The sequence below is a fragment of the Canis lupus genome, chromosome 13 (assembly GCF_003254725.2).
Source record: "Canis lupus dingo isolate Sandy chromosome 13, ASM325472v2, whole genome shotgun sequence".
Classification (NCBI taxonomy): Eukaryota; Metazoa; Chordata; class Mammalia; order Carnivora; family Canidae; genus Canis; species Canis lupus.
In genome coordinates this window covers 22,751,135-22,767,072 of record NC_064255.1, presented here as the reverse complement: position 1 = coordinate 22,767,072, position 15,938 = coordinate 22,751,135, and the positions used below count along the sequence as shown (strand labels likewise).

The window sequence follows — 15,938 nt, the reverse complement described above, 5'->3', positions numbered from 1 at the left end:
TTAATCCTTCAACAACCTCCATCTTCAACACATCTCTCACTACTTCTTTTGATCTACTGACGATGCTCCAAACACTTTGAGCAAATTTTCCGCACTTGTTTTTTTCTCCCACTAACATTTTTCCACCCTGACTCTACTTCCCAAAATCTTACCCAGTTTTTAAGAGCCAGTTCAAATACTACCTCTGAAGACCTCCCCCTTCTCAGCACTTCTCTTCTCCACCTTTGCACTTCTATATCACGCTTTCACTCATATGGTCCTTATCGTATTCCAATTCTTTCTGCTTTTGTGTTATTTCTGCTGCTAGGTTGTGAGTCAGAAACTGAGGCTATATCTAATGCACCTGCAGTTCATATACATAGAAGGCTCTTAATATGCATCGAATAAGAAACAGAACCTATCCTGTCCTTACTGACACTATTACAAGAAAAGGACAAGCAGCCCCAGCCCAACCCGACCGAGCCAACCAAATGCCAGCTACGATCATAATCCTGATAAAGCCACACTTTTCATGTTTCCTTCTTCAGGCAAACAAACCCAGATGGTTTCAAAGAGCACCAAAACAAAGCTCTGAAGTGATTCGCAAAATTAGTCATCCCAAAGGTAAACAGTGATTCTCTGCAATTAGACATTCCAGTGGTAAACAATGGGGCTGGCAGACAGCCATAAAATAAGGTGAGGCTTGAGAAACTCTGCAGATTGGCTCACATTCCCTAGAGCATCTTATTTTGGCCCTGATGTCCACCAGAAAAGAAATAGGAAAAGGGAATCTGAGGCCTGTTAAAATCTAAGATTTGAACTTTAAAAATAGCTAGTTTAGGGGCACATAGGTGGCTCAATTAAGCGTCTCAGTCATGATCTCAGGGTCCTGGGAGGGAGCCTCCCGTTGGGCTCCGTGCTCAGCGGGGAGTCTGCTTCTCTCTCTCCCTCTGCCTTCCTCCCACCCTCACTCATGCTCATGCACTCTTGCTCTCTCTCAAATAAAATCTCTTAAAAATTAAAAATAGAATAGGTAGCGTATTGCACAAACTTAAGGCCGGAAATCTAGTTTCCCCATAATTTGAAACAGTCCTTCTTAATCTCTTTTCTACAACAAACCTAATCTATAAGACATCTTCCCCAACACTCATTTAGGAATGATAAAGGGCATGAAGTTAATAGAGTAATTCTTAACCACTTCCTTCCTAGTTTAGTCAGTCTTAATAACAAAGAACAATTTGAATGCTTTGATTTAGACTCTGTTGCTTAGTCCCATCAATTTCGCATCTCAACTCCATCCACTTCCCCTTGCCCCCTTCCCTGCCTCCCACGCCCATCACCCTAATACAAGCCGCCACCATCTCCTCCCTGGACAACCACAGAAGCCTCCTCTCAGGTCTCCCTGCTTCCATCTTGGCCCTTCTCCGACCGGTTTCCCATATTGTAGCTAGAGTGATTTTGGAAACAACACTGTGTCTTTCACTCTAAATTAATCAAAGCTTGTGTACAACTGCTTATTAAACAGCCACGTGAGACCATTCAAAGAAACCCTCATTTTGCAAGTAAGGATGTTCCCAAGGTAAGACAGGAAGGACCGAGGTCAGAATTCACCGCACAGGCTTCACTTCAGTGAGTCAGCCATACGGTTTCTCCCAGATAGAGAGTTCATTCTCAATGTGTTAATGGAAGACAAATGAGAGGACGTGGATTGATCTAGAGCCTGCTTTCAGGGCCACAAAATATTAAAATAGGTTGCCAGGAGAAAAGAGAGGGGAGAGCCCTGCCTAAACTTGCGTATTAAGGGTCACTCACATGCAGATCCTTGTGTCTCAGGATCCACCTTCTTTAGCCATGTAGAGCACAGGGGCGGCATTCCAAATCCAACACGATGTGATCCACGTGGGGAGCATAGGATTTCACCGGTTGGATGTGCAGGATTTGGGTCTTCCATGGTTTCCCGTGCACCTGCTGAAGAAGGGTGGCAATACAAGTTTCTGCAGACTCTGCCCACCTCTGCCACTCTGGTTTGGTGGCTGCTGATGGCATTTTTCTCCTAGAATCCCTGGTAGCGCCATTTGTCCATTGGTTGGTGACAATTTGCTGAGGATAAGAAGAATGCTCCTTTTCCATTTCACTGCTTCCAGGAGGCTGGAGAGTCTTCCCTGGGTAAGATTCCACATTTTGGTGGATATGCAAAATGCCCCCCGCATCCCGTCTTAGCAGTTGGCAGGCAATGGGCCAGCCTTCTTCCGAGCTGGGAATCAGCCCCAGGTTCACCCTGTCTGCAATGTTTGAGAGCTTCAGTTTTCTGTTATCCCCAAAGTGTATCTGGCACCGATGTGCTACTCCATTGATATCAAGGTTCTTTCTCAGAGCAACTACCGCATGGGGATTCCACTCACAGGCATGGACGAAGGCAGCCCCAGCATGGACTAGGAAGGGCAATGTAAAATAACCAATCCCCGCATACAGATCCACCAGCACTTCTCCAGCACAGGGCAGCGATGCCACTCGAAGCTTCTCCGTGATGTTTCCGAAGGAGAACATGCACCGGGTCACGTCAAACTTATATCGGATCCCATTATCCACATGCTCTACCCAGCCATCGTCGCCCAGCAGCAGAGTCACTGCTGGGGTTCGAGTGCCATCGGGTGATACCCGCCCTCGTTTGGCCACACGATGGACGCCAAGTGCCGACGCAACAGTCTTCCAGAGTTCTGGTTCCAGATTTTCCCACTGCTTGGCTTGGAAACAGTCCTCGCTCAGCAACAAGAGGTTACCGTGTCGTTGCCAAGATCGGGGCAAATCAGCCTCCAAGTCAGCGGACCACGTCACTCCCCGGCCCTCTACCCAGCGACTCACTTCAAGACGCAGCCTCTGGGCGGGCGAACCACCCTGGGCCTTCTTTGAGGGAACAGGATCCCGGAGCTGCGTTACCCTACAGGTGCTGCCTGGAGCCACACGGTTCCGCAGCTCCTGCAGGTGCCGCTCAGGGAGCGCCTCGCCCAGCACCGGCAGCGCCACCGTGCCATCCGGCATCTTTTCCAGACGGTGCTGTCTATCTAGGAGTTGCTGTTTCTCGAGATACTCTCTGTATCGCTGGGTAAACCGAGGCTCAGTCACAACCGCGACAACAGCCGCGGGCTTCCCAGCTTCCCCTTCCATGTTGCCGGCCCCACATTCCCTCGGATTCCCTCCGCGAGACTCACTCAGATCCCACAGCCCCGGGGCTCGGCATTGGCACCGCGGCAGCGGGAAGCACGGCGCACACGCCGCGGAGCCGGGGTCGGAAGTGACGTTAAATAGGCAGGCCGGAAGTAAGCATTGACGCGCTCGTTGGCAAATAGCGTCGCCGTTACCGTGGTGAGGCCGCTGTCGCCATCTTTGTTGTGGTCAACCGTCCACTGGCTGCAGCCTAAGGGGACATTAATAATAACAAGGAATTCTGTGGGCTTAAAAACGTCTGATTAGTCGGTAAACTCCAGAACCCTCGTGCACTCTCTTCAGTTCCGCTCATGCATCCAAAGAAAGAAGTGCACTTGGAATGATGGGCTGAATTCGGAGAAAGTCTTCCCATGTTCTCATGCTGCTCTCGGGTCATTGTCAGCGGCCGCAGCCTTTGCTGAGAGTGAAGAGCCTACTACAGCTTCCTCATTTCCTTTCCTTGTGCAGATAGTCATCAGCATCTCACTGTCATGCAGTATTAAAACAAAACAAAACAAAACCAAACAAGTATTTGCAAGTTAGAAGGATCTGAGTAAATCATATCACCTCTCAGAATCAGAATCCTCATCAGTAAAATGACTTAGGTTACCTTTCTCAGATGCCTGCCATGATTAAAGATATCATATATAAAGCGCTTTGAACAGTGACTAGCAAAGAGTAGATACTCAAAAGAGATATGTAATAAGTTGAAGTGGTTAGATGGTAGATACTAAATACCTGCTGAAATGCTTTGATACAGCTAATGAGAACAAAGAAGAATTCCCTTACACCTAAACTCAAATAGTTGAAAGTTAGAGTTGTAAGGAAGCCCTATTCTTTTTACTTACTTACTTTTCCCATCGTTCTACACATTAGGATATTGAGACCTAGAGAGTTAACATTCATTAAATTCCCCAGTTCAGGTCTCTCTGTATGAGAGGCACAAGGCTATGGGTAAAACAATTTTTTTTTATTTCTTGACACCTATTCAGTATCACCCAAAGTTGTTGTTGTTGTCATCAGTTTTGTCTCTATGTTTAAAATTCAGATTCCATGAAGAAAATATCACGTGGGAGAGTAGATCCTTTTGGTGCCCTATTTACCCTTGGCACTCACCATTCCTGTATATGCCAACCCAAAGCTTCTAACAAAAGCACTTAGTAGTCAGCCTGATGGCTTTCTCTGCTCACCAGAATTGGCTCAGCATATGTCCAAGGCAGGCCAGAAATGCTGGGGAATAACTGCCCACTGCCACCTCTTGGGTGGCAATCTCAACCAGTGACTGATGGAAGTTGGTGAATAAGTTTCCCAGTTCCATATACCTTAGTTGGTATACCTGTCTCCCAGGGTTCTCTTAGGACTTCAGTTTTTCCATAATCCTCTGTATGCTGTGCATTTTCAATTTCTCTTTTTCTTTTTCTCCTGGATTATTCCCATCAGTATATAAACACACTGCCACTTGCCATCTTTAATAACCTCTCTTGATTCTTCACTTTTACTGATATTTTCAAGTTCATATTTCTCACTATTCCATATTTTCTACTCCCAACTCCAATATCATTTGTCTTTATTATCTCAACTTGGTGTCTAATAGGCATCTCATATTTAATATGTGTAAAATAGATTTTTTCTGCAACTGCTCCCATGTATATAATAATACTATGTTATCCAGCATCCACTCATTTACTCAAGCACTAGATGATAGTTTAGAACTATCTCCTATCACCTCCCCACTCCCACCTTTTCCTCAACTTCCTATTACTATTTGATAATTAACTGCCAGGTGCTATATACTCTATATACTCCATATATTCTATATACCTTGATACTCCAAAATATATGCCAAATTAGCCTACCTCTTTTGATTTCCCTAGCCACCTTCTGGGACATAGGTTACTGCAGTGTCCTTCTCACTGGTTTCTCCTTTAGGGCTCTTACCTTCTTTTTTATTCTCCAACTACCAATCAGGATGAGAATTCTCCAAACATTATGATCCTAACTTTCCCTACTGAAAAACAGTTCCTGCCTACCCATTGTTCAAAGAGTCAGCTTCTTGCCCTGGCCCACCAGACTATGCATGATCTGGTTTCTAAGTATCAGCCTGAGATGGAACTATTCCCCAAGCTAAACACACAACAGGGACTCCAGTCTCCTTTCACTTCCTAAAATAGGCCAAGTCTTTTCTCATGCTTTTATCTTTGGACTCGTTATTCCCTTTGTCTGAAATGCCCTTCCCTCAGATGATGGAATGGCTGAGGATTTGTCTGAAAGTCATCTTCTGGTGGAGCTTTCATTCAACACTCTCTTTTCTCTCCAATGTTAGGTCTACTTAATACTGTTAAATTTGGGGTGCCTGTGTGGCTTAATCCATTAAGTGTCTGACTTGGGCTGGGGTCATGATCTCAGAGACATGGGATCAAGCCCCACCTTGTACTCCCTACTCAGCAAGGAGTCTGTTGGAGATTCTCTTTATCTCCCTGTCCCTATCCCTCTGCCCCTTACCCGGCTCATGCTTTTTTTCTCCTCTGTCTCTCTCTCTAAATAAATAAATCTTTTAAAAAATACTGTTAATTCCTCCTTTAATACTAGATTGCTATTTATTTATTTACTTTTAAATGTCAGTTTTCCCTTGTAGCAAATAATTTTCTCATAGAAAAGGAATGTTCTTTTTCTGTCTACTGCTATATCCCCAGCATCTTCTATATAGTTCTTGGTCACAAGTCATTGCTTGGCAAATACCATAATAATTAAGAGAATGCTTGACCACCAAGAGACTTGAACATGTTTATACCCATTTGAGCAGTAAATCCATTCCATGAATGTAGAATGATCAGAAATTCACACAAAGATCGATAAACTAAAATATTCCTTGCTGTTTTTCTTAAACCTACAGTTGAAAGGTTAAATGAATCATGGTACATCCCTTAGATGGAAATATTAAACAGTTGTTATGATTATAAGAAATATTAATGACACAGGAAGTTACTCCTTATAAAGTGTTAAATTGCAAAATATATACAATTATGCCTTAAATTATATTATTTATTTTAAAAAGTTTATTGGGGCAAGTTCTAAAAATGTGAACAGTCATTCACAGTGATTCCCGATATGATGCAATTATAAGTGATTCCATTTTCTTTTGTACATTTTTCTCCAGTTACTAGTTACATGTGATGAACAAATGTTATCTTTATATCTTAGAAAAATCTTTAGAAAATCCATGAGGCAGTAAAAATGTTGTTTTCTGGGTCTCATATAAATGGAAACTCCCTTTCATTTTATTTGTAGTGGCAGGTGATAAAAATCATGTCTCACAAAGTGTTTTATCTCTAGGTTTCCTTCTGTTCCAAAGTCAGTCTGACACTTTACAACAGTAATTAAAATAACGTAGTACAGACTTTGACCCAAACAAATCCTACTTTTAATCTGAGGTAAACAAAATGTTGGGGGACATGAGTTGAAATGTAACTTAATATTTGAGAGTTGGAAATGATCCTTTAAAAGTTGCAGATTACAAATGATCCCCACTTGTAATGGCCATCTTGATCCACCATCCCTCAAGCACTTGACTTCATTTTCCCCACCATTTCCATCATGTGAATTCATTGAAACGACAGCAAAGCAAAAGCAATCAGCAATGACAATAATAAAGAAGCTTGTAGACAACCCATGAGTTCCAACACAGAAGAAGATGATTACTTAGTAAAGAAATAGGTCAGAGAAATTACCTGGAGAGGCAAGGAGAGGGTGGGCAACTTTATTATAAGCTGCCTCTCCCAAAGTGGCTAGAATTATTTAATTCCATATGAATTTTAGTCCGAGAGCCCCCAGCTGGGGATGAGTCTGTAACCACCTCTTCTTGATGAAATGCCAAAACCCCGAAGACCAAGGGACCATCCACCAGCCTGTATTATGAGAGGTGGCATTCAATTCTTTAAGGGCCGTCAGCTTTCACATAGGTAGGGGGTTCTGAACGGTGTTGGGCTGGCTGTATACACAAGGGCTTTCCTGCATAGCTTGAGAGATCCTGGAGGCTAGAAATAAAGCGAAATAATTGCTTTTATTTTCTTAATCTTCTCTTCCTTCCATTCTTCACTCCACTTGCTGCACATGGCATGCTGTTCCCTTCCCTTTGGTACCTCTTCATTTGTTCATTCATTTTAGCATCACCGCTGCAGTTTTTGAACAACTGTTTGCTAACTTCCTTTCACGGAACTCTATTCTGAGCTGAAGATAGACTCAAGAATACTTCTGAGGCCATGAGTTAAGTGCTACTAGAGTTGCCATTTCAAGTGCTTTGTGAGCATGGAGGAGAGATCAAGCCATCTTTCTTTTGCATTTTGAAGAACACAAAATGTTCTCTTTGCTTTTCCTCCTGCCTCACTGAATGCTGCTTCTTATGGGTGTACTTGTCTACCTCCCCTCACTGCTACCAGCACCCACTACATTTGATGTTTCCCAGATGCTTCACACTCAACACTTCCAAAATTGAACTCAGCTCGTGTTTTCCTCTTTAGCTCATGAAATGCTCCTGCCAGTCTCCTAGTTGTTCATGTCACAAACCTGGGACTTTTCTTTTACTTATGCTTCTCCCTTGCCCTCAGTGCTCACAACAAAACCACTGCCATTCTGAATGGACTTTCGTGCTGCATAGTTCCCCAGAGAATCCCCTTCTCCCTGCACCGGTGACAGTGCCCTAGATCATGTCCCACAGTTTTCTGAGTGGATCGCCCACCTTTGTTTATTTCACCAATAACATACTATTACTTTACTCCTTTTATTTTATGTCAGAGTATTCGAACTGAAAACCAAGATGGTAAAGAATTTTTTCACAAGCTTTGTTTTATTATATAAAGAGCTACATTGTCACATTACAAAGTTCATTATGCCATAATTCAATGTTCCATTATGGCACATGGGCTTTGAATAATTCATATTATAATACTCAGAGCTTGAGACTTTGTAATATTTACATTTGTAAAATGCAAAAATAACAAATTTTAATAAAATTCTTTCCATAAAAAGTTCTCACTTTAATTCGCTAGTAATTTTATTCCATCGTGGCCAGAGAACATACATGTATACTTTCAATCCTTTTCGATTTATCGAGGCTTCATTTTATAACCTAGCACATGGTCTTGACTTGAGAATGTACCACGTGCACTTGAGAAGAATGTGTGTTCTGCTGTTGCTGTGGAGTGTCCTGTAGTTGTCTGTTAGCCTGTATCCTTTTAACTTATTAGGTAAAGTAATTTTGTGGTCATTACAATTAACAACCATAGCCTCAATTCAAGAACTAGAATACCTAGTATCAAGTACTGATCTAGACACATGGTCCTCTCCTATTCCCATGCACTCAACACACTCCTTCCCTTTGCTACGGTTCACTTTCATGACTGGTCTCACTGCTCAGACAGTTCCCTTCCTAAGGCCAGTCAGAACATCCTCAGGAAAGCCTTTTCTAACCTCCTATCCATCACCCCAATAAGGAAAATCCCTACCAGTGATTCTCATAGCACCATGTTCTTTTCATAGAGCTCTTTCCAGCTATATTTTTTCATTTTTAAATTTGGTTAATTGCTATCTTCCCACAAGTGTGTAAGTTTCGGGGTGGAGGAGGTGGTAAGGAGCTGGATTTCCCTTCATTATTGTATTTCCTTATTGTATCTATGAGAACCTGCCACATATACTACATTCTAATAAAATATCTGTAGAATGAACACATGAGTGAGTGAGTGAGTGAGTGAGTGAGTGAGTGAGTGAATGAATGAATGAATGATGGGAGAAGAAAGATCTGCAGGAATGACAGTTCAGGGCTCAAGTGAGCGTTTTTAGTTCCAAGATGGTACCACTAGATGGCAGCAATAATCAGCATCAAAGTAGTTGCAGCCTCTGAGTAAAGTTCTTGGCTTTCTTTCTTTCTGTTTTTTGTTGTTGTTTTTTTAAAGATTCATTTATTTATTTTAGAGAGAGAATGCGAGAGAGAAAGGGTAGTACGGGGAGGGACAGAGGGAGAGAATTTTCAAGCAGACTCCCTACTGAGCATGGAGCCTGAAGCAGGTAGATCCCACGTTCTACTGAGATCATGACCTAAGTGGAAACCAAAGGCCAGACACCCAACTGACTGAGCCACCCAGGCACCCCAAGTTCTTGGGTTTCTAATGGTTTAAATGTCCAGGCCTCCTCAGGGAGCCCACAATGCCCCCACGGCCTTTCTTCATTCAGTTCTATTAGTCATCCCTTATTGACATGGCCAATTGAGATGCATGAATGTGTGTGGCAGCAAGTAATAAAACCCCCAGCAAACAGCAGCTCAACAGTGAGTAGGGAGGTATATATTTTTTAATACAAAAAGAAGCCCAGGGCTTGTGTAGTGGTTCAGGGAACTCCCCAGTAAAGCTGGCTCATCAGCTTTAGTGTGACTCTTTTATCTTTGAGGTTTCAATATGTGCACTATACTTCTGGGTTCTGTGAGCACACTGAGGTAGAAAGAATAGGGCACAGCAAAAGAAAGAAATGCCTACCCCTCCAGTACAGAAAAGGGTGCCAAGCCCACCCCTGACTACTGGGGATGCTGGGGGGTGGGCTGGCTTTACTTTTTGATTATAGGGCAAACTGAGGACATATAGGGAGAGTGAGCAAACATCAGCCATTAAGTGCATTCCTTTAGGCAGTAAGTGAAAAAGCCCCTGGAAACAACACAGAGGCTCTGGAGAGGAGTTTGGATGAAAGATAGTAAGGAGACACAAGAACAAAGACTAACATCCATGAAGAAGTTTTAACAATATAGTTTAGCTAAGAAAGGGCTGAGCTGACTCTTGTTGCCTTCCATTTCATCCAGCAAACTCAGAATTCAAATTCAACCGGGAATCATCATTTTCAGGAAGTCCTTCCAGACTTATCTTTCCTTTTCCTCCTATCCTGGCTTTTAAAAAAAATTTTAAAGGACAATGTTAAAAAAAATTTCAAGTAATTTTTTTTAAGTAGGTTCCAAGCCCAGTGTGGGGCTCGATCTCACAACTCCAAGATCAAGAGTCTGCATGCAACATGGACTAAGCCAGCCAGGCACCCCATATTTAAAAGTATTTTTAATAGTGGCACTGAGGAAAATAATAAGTAACATTATAATATGCTTGCCATGTGCCAGGTACTGATTTCAATGTTTTATATTAACAAACTTTTCCAAGAACTCTGTGAGGTGTTTGCAGTTACCATTCATGTTTTTTTTTAAGAATTATTTATTTGTTTATTTATGATAGAGAGAGAGAGAGAGGCAGAGACACAGGAAGAGGGAGAAACAGGCTCCATGCTGGGAGCCCGACGTAGGACTCGATCCCGGGACCCCAGGATCACACCCTGGGCCAAAGGCAGGCACTAAACCGCTGAGCCACCCAGGGATCCCCACCATTCATGTTTTTTAAAAAGGATATTACCATTGTCTCCCAGCAAGGACGTGGTGCAGCCAGCATTCACATTCAGGCCAGCTGACTCCTGAGTCTACATTTTTTTAAAAAAGATTTTATTTATTTATTTGACAGAGAGAGAGAGAGAGACTGAGTGAACACAAACGGGGAAAGGCAGAGTAGAGGGTGAGGGAGAAGCAGGTTCCCCGCTGAGCAGAGAGTCTGACTTGGGATTCTATCTCAGGACCCTGAGATGACAACTGGAGCCAAAATCAAGAGTTGGACACTCAACCGACCAAGACAACCAGGCACCTCTGGGTCTACATGTTTAACCCTTGCCCCATGCTGCTGTCCAGCAAAGTTGGCATATGTTTTCAGAGGTTTCCAAAATAATGCTATGTGCTCCAAGGGCATGCAGGATGGTCCCAGTGGGTAGGGAGGGGAAATACTAAATTTTTCTTATTTCAATTCATTTTTTGTGTCCATATCTTTACATTTTTAATCTGAATATATGTAATGAAGTAACTAGCATATTAGCACCATAACTCTTTTCCAACATTTATTAGTAAAATACACAGATGCATGTTTCAGAGCTCTCTGGGTCAAAGAGGTACGTACAGGTTAAAGCCTGAGTTTTTTAGAAAGGCTGAGTGTATTTGTCCTACTAGGCATCTCCACCAGGGGGTGCTTTTGTGAACAGAGACTGGTGATATTTCCAAAGGGAGGGCTTAGGGGTTTCATCACTTCCTATGGCTGCAGTGAGGATTCTGTGAACACACTCTCCATCTTCCTTCTACTCACTGGATTTTTTTTTTTTTTTACCCAGCTGGCTGGTCCATTCACCTTTAGGCTTTAGGAAGTCACTACAGAAGATGACTTAACACAGCCCAGGGTGAAGGCAGAAGAGCATTCCTGTTCCTCATCTCCACCCAAACAGTCTTTACCCTTAAACTCAGCTCAGGCATCACTTCCCTACCTCCCTCCCCGCAAAAAAATTGTGCCCCCCTCCCCCTACCACTCCCTCTATCCAAGGATCGCATGCCTTTGTTAGTGTGCCATTAAAATCTGTTCATTTCTCATTTATGGCACATGCCACAGGGTACAGAGATCCACTTTGCTATCAGTGACCCCCTCAAGAGCAGGGGGCCACATTTTCTTCTCTCTGGCCTTACAGCTCAGCACAGTGCTTAGGCAAGGAGGTGCACAGTAAGTAATTATTAGTCCAGAAATGACTTTTCAGAGTCAGGTTGTTCTGTTTTCAGGCAACTAAATGTGAACTATCTGTGAGACAAGGATCCATCAAAATCCTAGAGGACAACACAGGCAACGCCCTTTTTGAACTTGGCCACAGCAACTTCTTGCAAGATACATCTTATGAAGGCAAGGGAAACAAAAGCAAAATTGAACTATTGGGGCTTCATCAAGATAAAAAGCTTCTGCACAGCAAAAGAAACAGTCAACAAAACCAAAAGACAACCTACAGAATGGGAGAAGATATTCACAAATGACATATAGGATAAAGGGCTAGTGTCCAAGATCTATAAAGAATTTATTAAACTCAACAGCAAAGAAACAAACAATCCAATCATGAAATGGGCAAAAGACATGAACAGAAGTTTCACCAAAGAAGACATAGACATGGCCAACAAGCGCATGAGAAAATGCTCTGCATCACTTGCCATCAGGGAAATACAAATCAAAACCACAATGAGATACCACCTCACACCAGTGAGAATGGGGAAAATTAACAAGACAGGAAACAACAAATGTTGGAGAGGATGTGGCGAAAGGGGAACCCTCTTGCACTGTTGGTGGGAATGTGAACTGGTGCAGCCACTCTGGAAAACTGTGTGGAGGTTCCTCAAAGAGTTAAAAATAGATCTGCCCTACAACTCAGCAATTGCACTGCTGGGGATTCACCCCAAAGATACAGATGCAATGAAACACCGGGACACCTGCACCCCGATGTTTCTAGCAGCAATGTCCACAATAGCCAAACTGTGGAAGGAGCCTCAGTGTCCATCGAAAGATGAGTGGATAAAGAAGCTGTGGTCTATGTATACGATGGAATATTTCTCAGCCATTAGAAACTGACAAATACCCACCATTTGCTTCAACGTGGATGGAACTGGAGGGTATTATGCTGAGTGAAGCAAGTCAATCGGAGAAGGACAAACATTATATGGTCTCATTCATATGGGGAATATAAAAAATAGTGAAAGGTATTAAAGGGGAAAAGGAGAGAAACTGAGTGGGAAATATCAGAGAGGGAGACAGAACATTAGAGACTCCTAACTCTGGGAATCGAACAAGGGGTAGTGGAAAGGGAGGTGGGTGGGGAGTTGGGGTGACTAGGTGACGGGCACTGAGGTGGGCACTTGACTGGGATGAACACTGGGCGTTATGCTATATGTTGGGAAATTGAGCTCCAATAAAAAAAATATACAAAAAATGAACTGTCTCACTCAGCTGAATTAAGGAATGGTGGCTCCATTTACACAAAAATTCATCTTTGGGAAAGATTAGCTTGTGAGTTACTTTGCTGTTCTGAGAAGCAGATCTATTGGGATGGCAATAAAGCTTAAGCTTCAGGTCCTGTCAGGTGCATAAGCTCCTTCCAAAGACTGGGTGAGGCCTTTCACAGTGGTTTCACAGGGTCCTGTGTTTTAGTAAAATTTGCAAAAGTCAGAGGACTTAACCACAAGTGGTTAGGATCACTGTGTCGCTCCATGCCACCTTCTCCTCTGGTAGGGTGTGGATATGGGTGTTTTGGGGTAGGTGAAGTTAAGATGGGATACATTTAGTCTGGCTTAGTGGGATACATTTATGTGATCACAGTCTCTTTGGTGTGTAGAGTCAGATTCTTGACCATTCAGGTTTAGGAATAGCTTCCAGAGATAATTCTATGGCTGGCCACTGGATTTACCCAGCCTCTTGACACAAAAGTATAGGACCAGATGTCCCGTGGTGATGTGAGCATGTTCTTGGATGCTGGGCCCTGGAAGGATGTGAGTCATGGAGGAGAAACCAAGGTTCAAAAGTAAGGCATCAGTAGCTAATGTGCAGAAAGGTTCTTTTAACATTCAGGCATGTACATTTTTATTTTTTTAAGATTTATTTATTTATTTGAAGACAGAGAGAGCAGGGGCGAGGGGCAGAGGGAGAGACAGTCCCAAGCAGACTCCATGCTAAGCATGGAACCTAACATGGGGCTTGATCTCATGACCCTGAGATCATGACCCGAGCTGAAACCAAGAGTCAGTCACTTACTGACTGAACCACCCAGGTGCCCCTGGCATGTACACTTTTAAATACAGTACTCAGTTCTCAATAATGTCTGGGTAATATTCTGTTAGGAATATACTAGATAACACAGCACATCCATTAAAAATGTGCCATACATTAGAAAAGAACTTAGGAGTAGGATATTTTTTTAAGTAATCTCAACACCCAACATGGGGCTTGAACTCATGACCCTGAGATCAAGAGTCACACACTCTATCAACTGAGCCAGGGAGGTGCACCAAGAGTAAGATATTTGGTGAGATACCACATCCGACACAAGTTCAACTCACTGAGACACATGCTTCCCATTTAAAAACACACAGCACTCCTTAAACTGCTCAAATGGAATATCCAAGCAAGAATCTTGCTGCAGGTCTTGTTCTAGCCTCCATGTCTTAATCTCTATACCACTCGTTGTTCAACCTCAGGAGTACTCAACTTTCTGGGTTAGATCTCCCTTTGACAGAATTCAGTGAAAGCATGAATATCCCAAAAAAGGAAACTTTCTGTAGGACAAGAACAGAGAATGGAAAGCGAGAAGGAACCTGGCTCTCCGATGTTGGCAGCGGAGTCAGTACCTGACAAGGAGAGGTGGTCTTACCTGGTGCCTAGGTCTCACTTTGGCCTTTCTCTCAACTTATTAGTCTTAAAAATGATAAATGGGTAATTTCTCTGACAATATGCTTCAATTTTTTGATCAAAAATTTTTAAGGGATCCCTGGGTGGTGCAGCGGTTTAGCGCCTGCCTTTGGCCCAGGGCATGATCCTGGAGACCCGGGATCGAATCCCACATCGGGCTCCCGGTGCATGGAGCCTGCTTCTCCCTCTGCCTGTGTCTCTGTCTCTCTCTCTCTCTGTGACTATCATACATAAATAAATTAAAAAAAATTTAAATTGCTGGCTGAGGATTTTCCAAATTTTACAGTTCTTGTGTAAAACTAACAACAACAACAAAAAAGCCAGAGGCACACTCCCTTATGTCAACTACATCGACGCAGTTCAGGTCAGAAAATTTTAGAGCAGTGGCAAAACATACTTTTCACATAAAAACACTTAAAAGAGGGGCACCTGGGTGGCTCAGTGGTTGAGTGTCTGCTTTTGGCTCAGGTGGTGATCCTGGGGTCCTGGGATTGAGCCCTGCATCAGGATCCCTGCAAGGACACTGCTTCTCCTTCTGCCTATGTCTCTGCCTCTTTCTCTGTGTCTCTCATGAATAAATAAATAAAATCTTAAAAAAAATTTTAAAAGATATTGGTGCAACTTTGTTTCTTCTGTATAAAACCAAAGGAGATAGTAATTTGTTATTTGCTGTTAATGCCCCAACGATGAATAAACTAAAATCCTGTTTTGTCATTATTGTATACATTAATAAAATGTGTACTTTTTAAATTTAAAAATTGGATGGTGGGGGACCTGAGTGGCTCAGTCAGTGAACCGTCTACCTTCGGCTCAGGTCATGATCTCGGGATCCTGGGATCAAGCCCCACATCAGGCTCCCTGCTCAATGGGGAGTTTGCTTTTTCCTCTGACCACCCCACCCCCACTCATGCTTTCTCTCTCTCTCTCTCTCTGTCTCTAAGAAATAAATAAAATCTTTAAAAAATATTAGATGGCAACACATACATTTGAGTTTGTCAGAATTCTTATGCTTATAGGCCACAAACTAGTAGCGATAAGAGCAGCAAGAATGTCTGTGAAGTTGCATGTTTTATACATTCCAACAGCTGATCATAAAAACATGTCAATCAACCATGTTAGAGGAGACACTGAATCATATTTTTACTATGTAGAAAAGGATACTATAAAACTGTTGTCACATGTAGAAGGGATCAAAGAATATGCAGCCAAATAGAAAAAAATATCTTACTTAGGTGCATTAAACACTTAATACTGTTATTTTTCTATTTTGTGATGTTTGTGTAATGTTCGTCAAGTTTTTTTTAAAGTCAGCAAAAAAATCTTGGAATTTCTTTTCTTATTCTAGATACATATTTGCTTTTGTTCCTACTTTTATATTTGTGATTTTATATTCTTTTTTTTTCCATTTTTGAGGTACAATTGACATAT

The 15,938-nt window shown here is 42.6% G+C and overlaps 1 protein-coding gene across 4 annotated transcripts in view; it reads right to left on the bottom strand.

Annotated features, from left to right (window-relative positions):
• TRMT12 (tRNA methyltransferase 12 homolog) overlaps positions 1-15,938 on the bottom strand; it is a 75,605-nt gene that overhangs the window by 23,437 nt on the left and 36,230 nt on the right. For 3 of the 4 annotated variants that reach the window (XR_003138219.3, XM_049092709.1, XM_025450508.3), the window contains exon 2: positions 1,792-3,669. Coding sequence is in view for 3 of the 4 variants with exons in the window: in XM_049092709.1 (XP_048948666.1) it covers positions 1,825-3,144 (1,320 nt within the window). In the remaining variant the exon portion in view is untranslated. The remainder of the gene's footprint in view (positions 1-1,791; positions 3,670-15,938) is intronic. The other variant, XM_025450511.3, reaches the window with a different exon arrangement.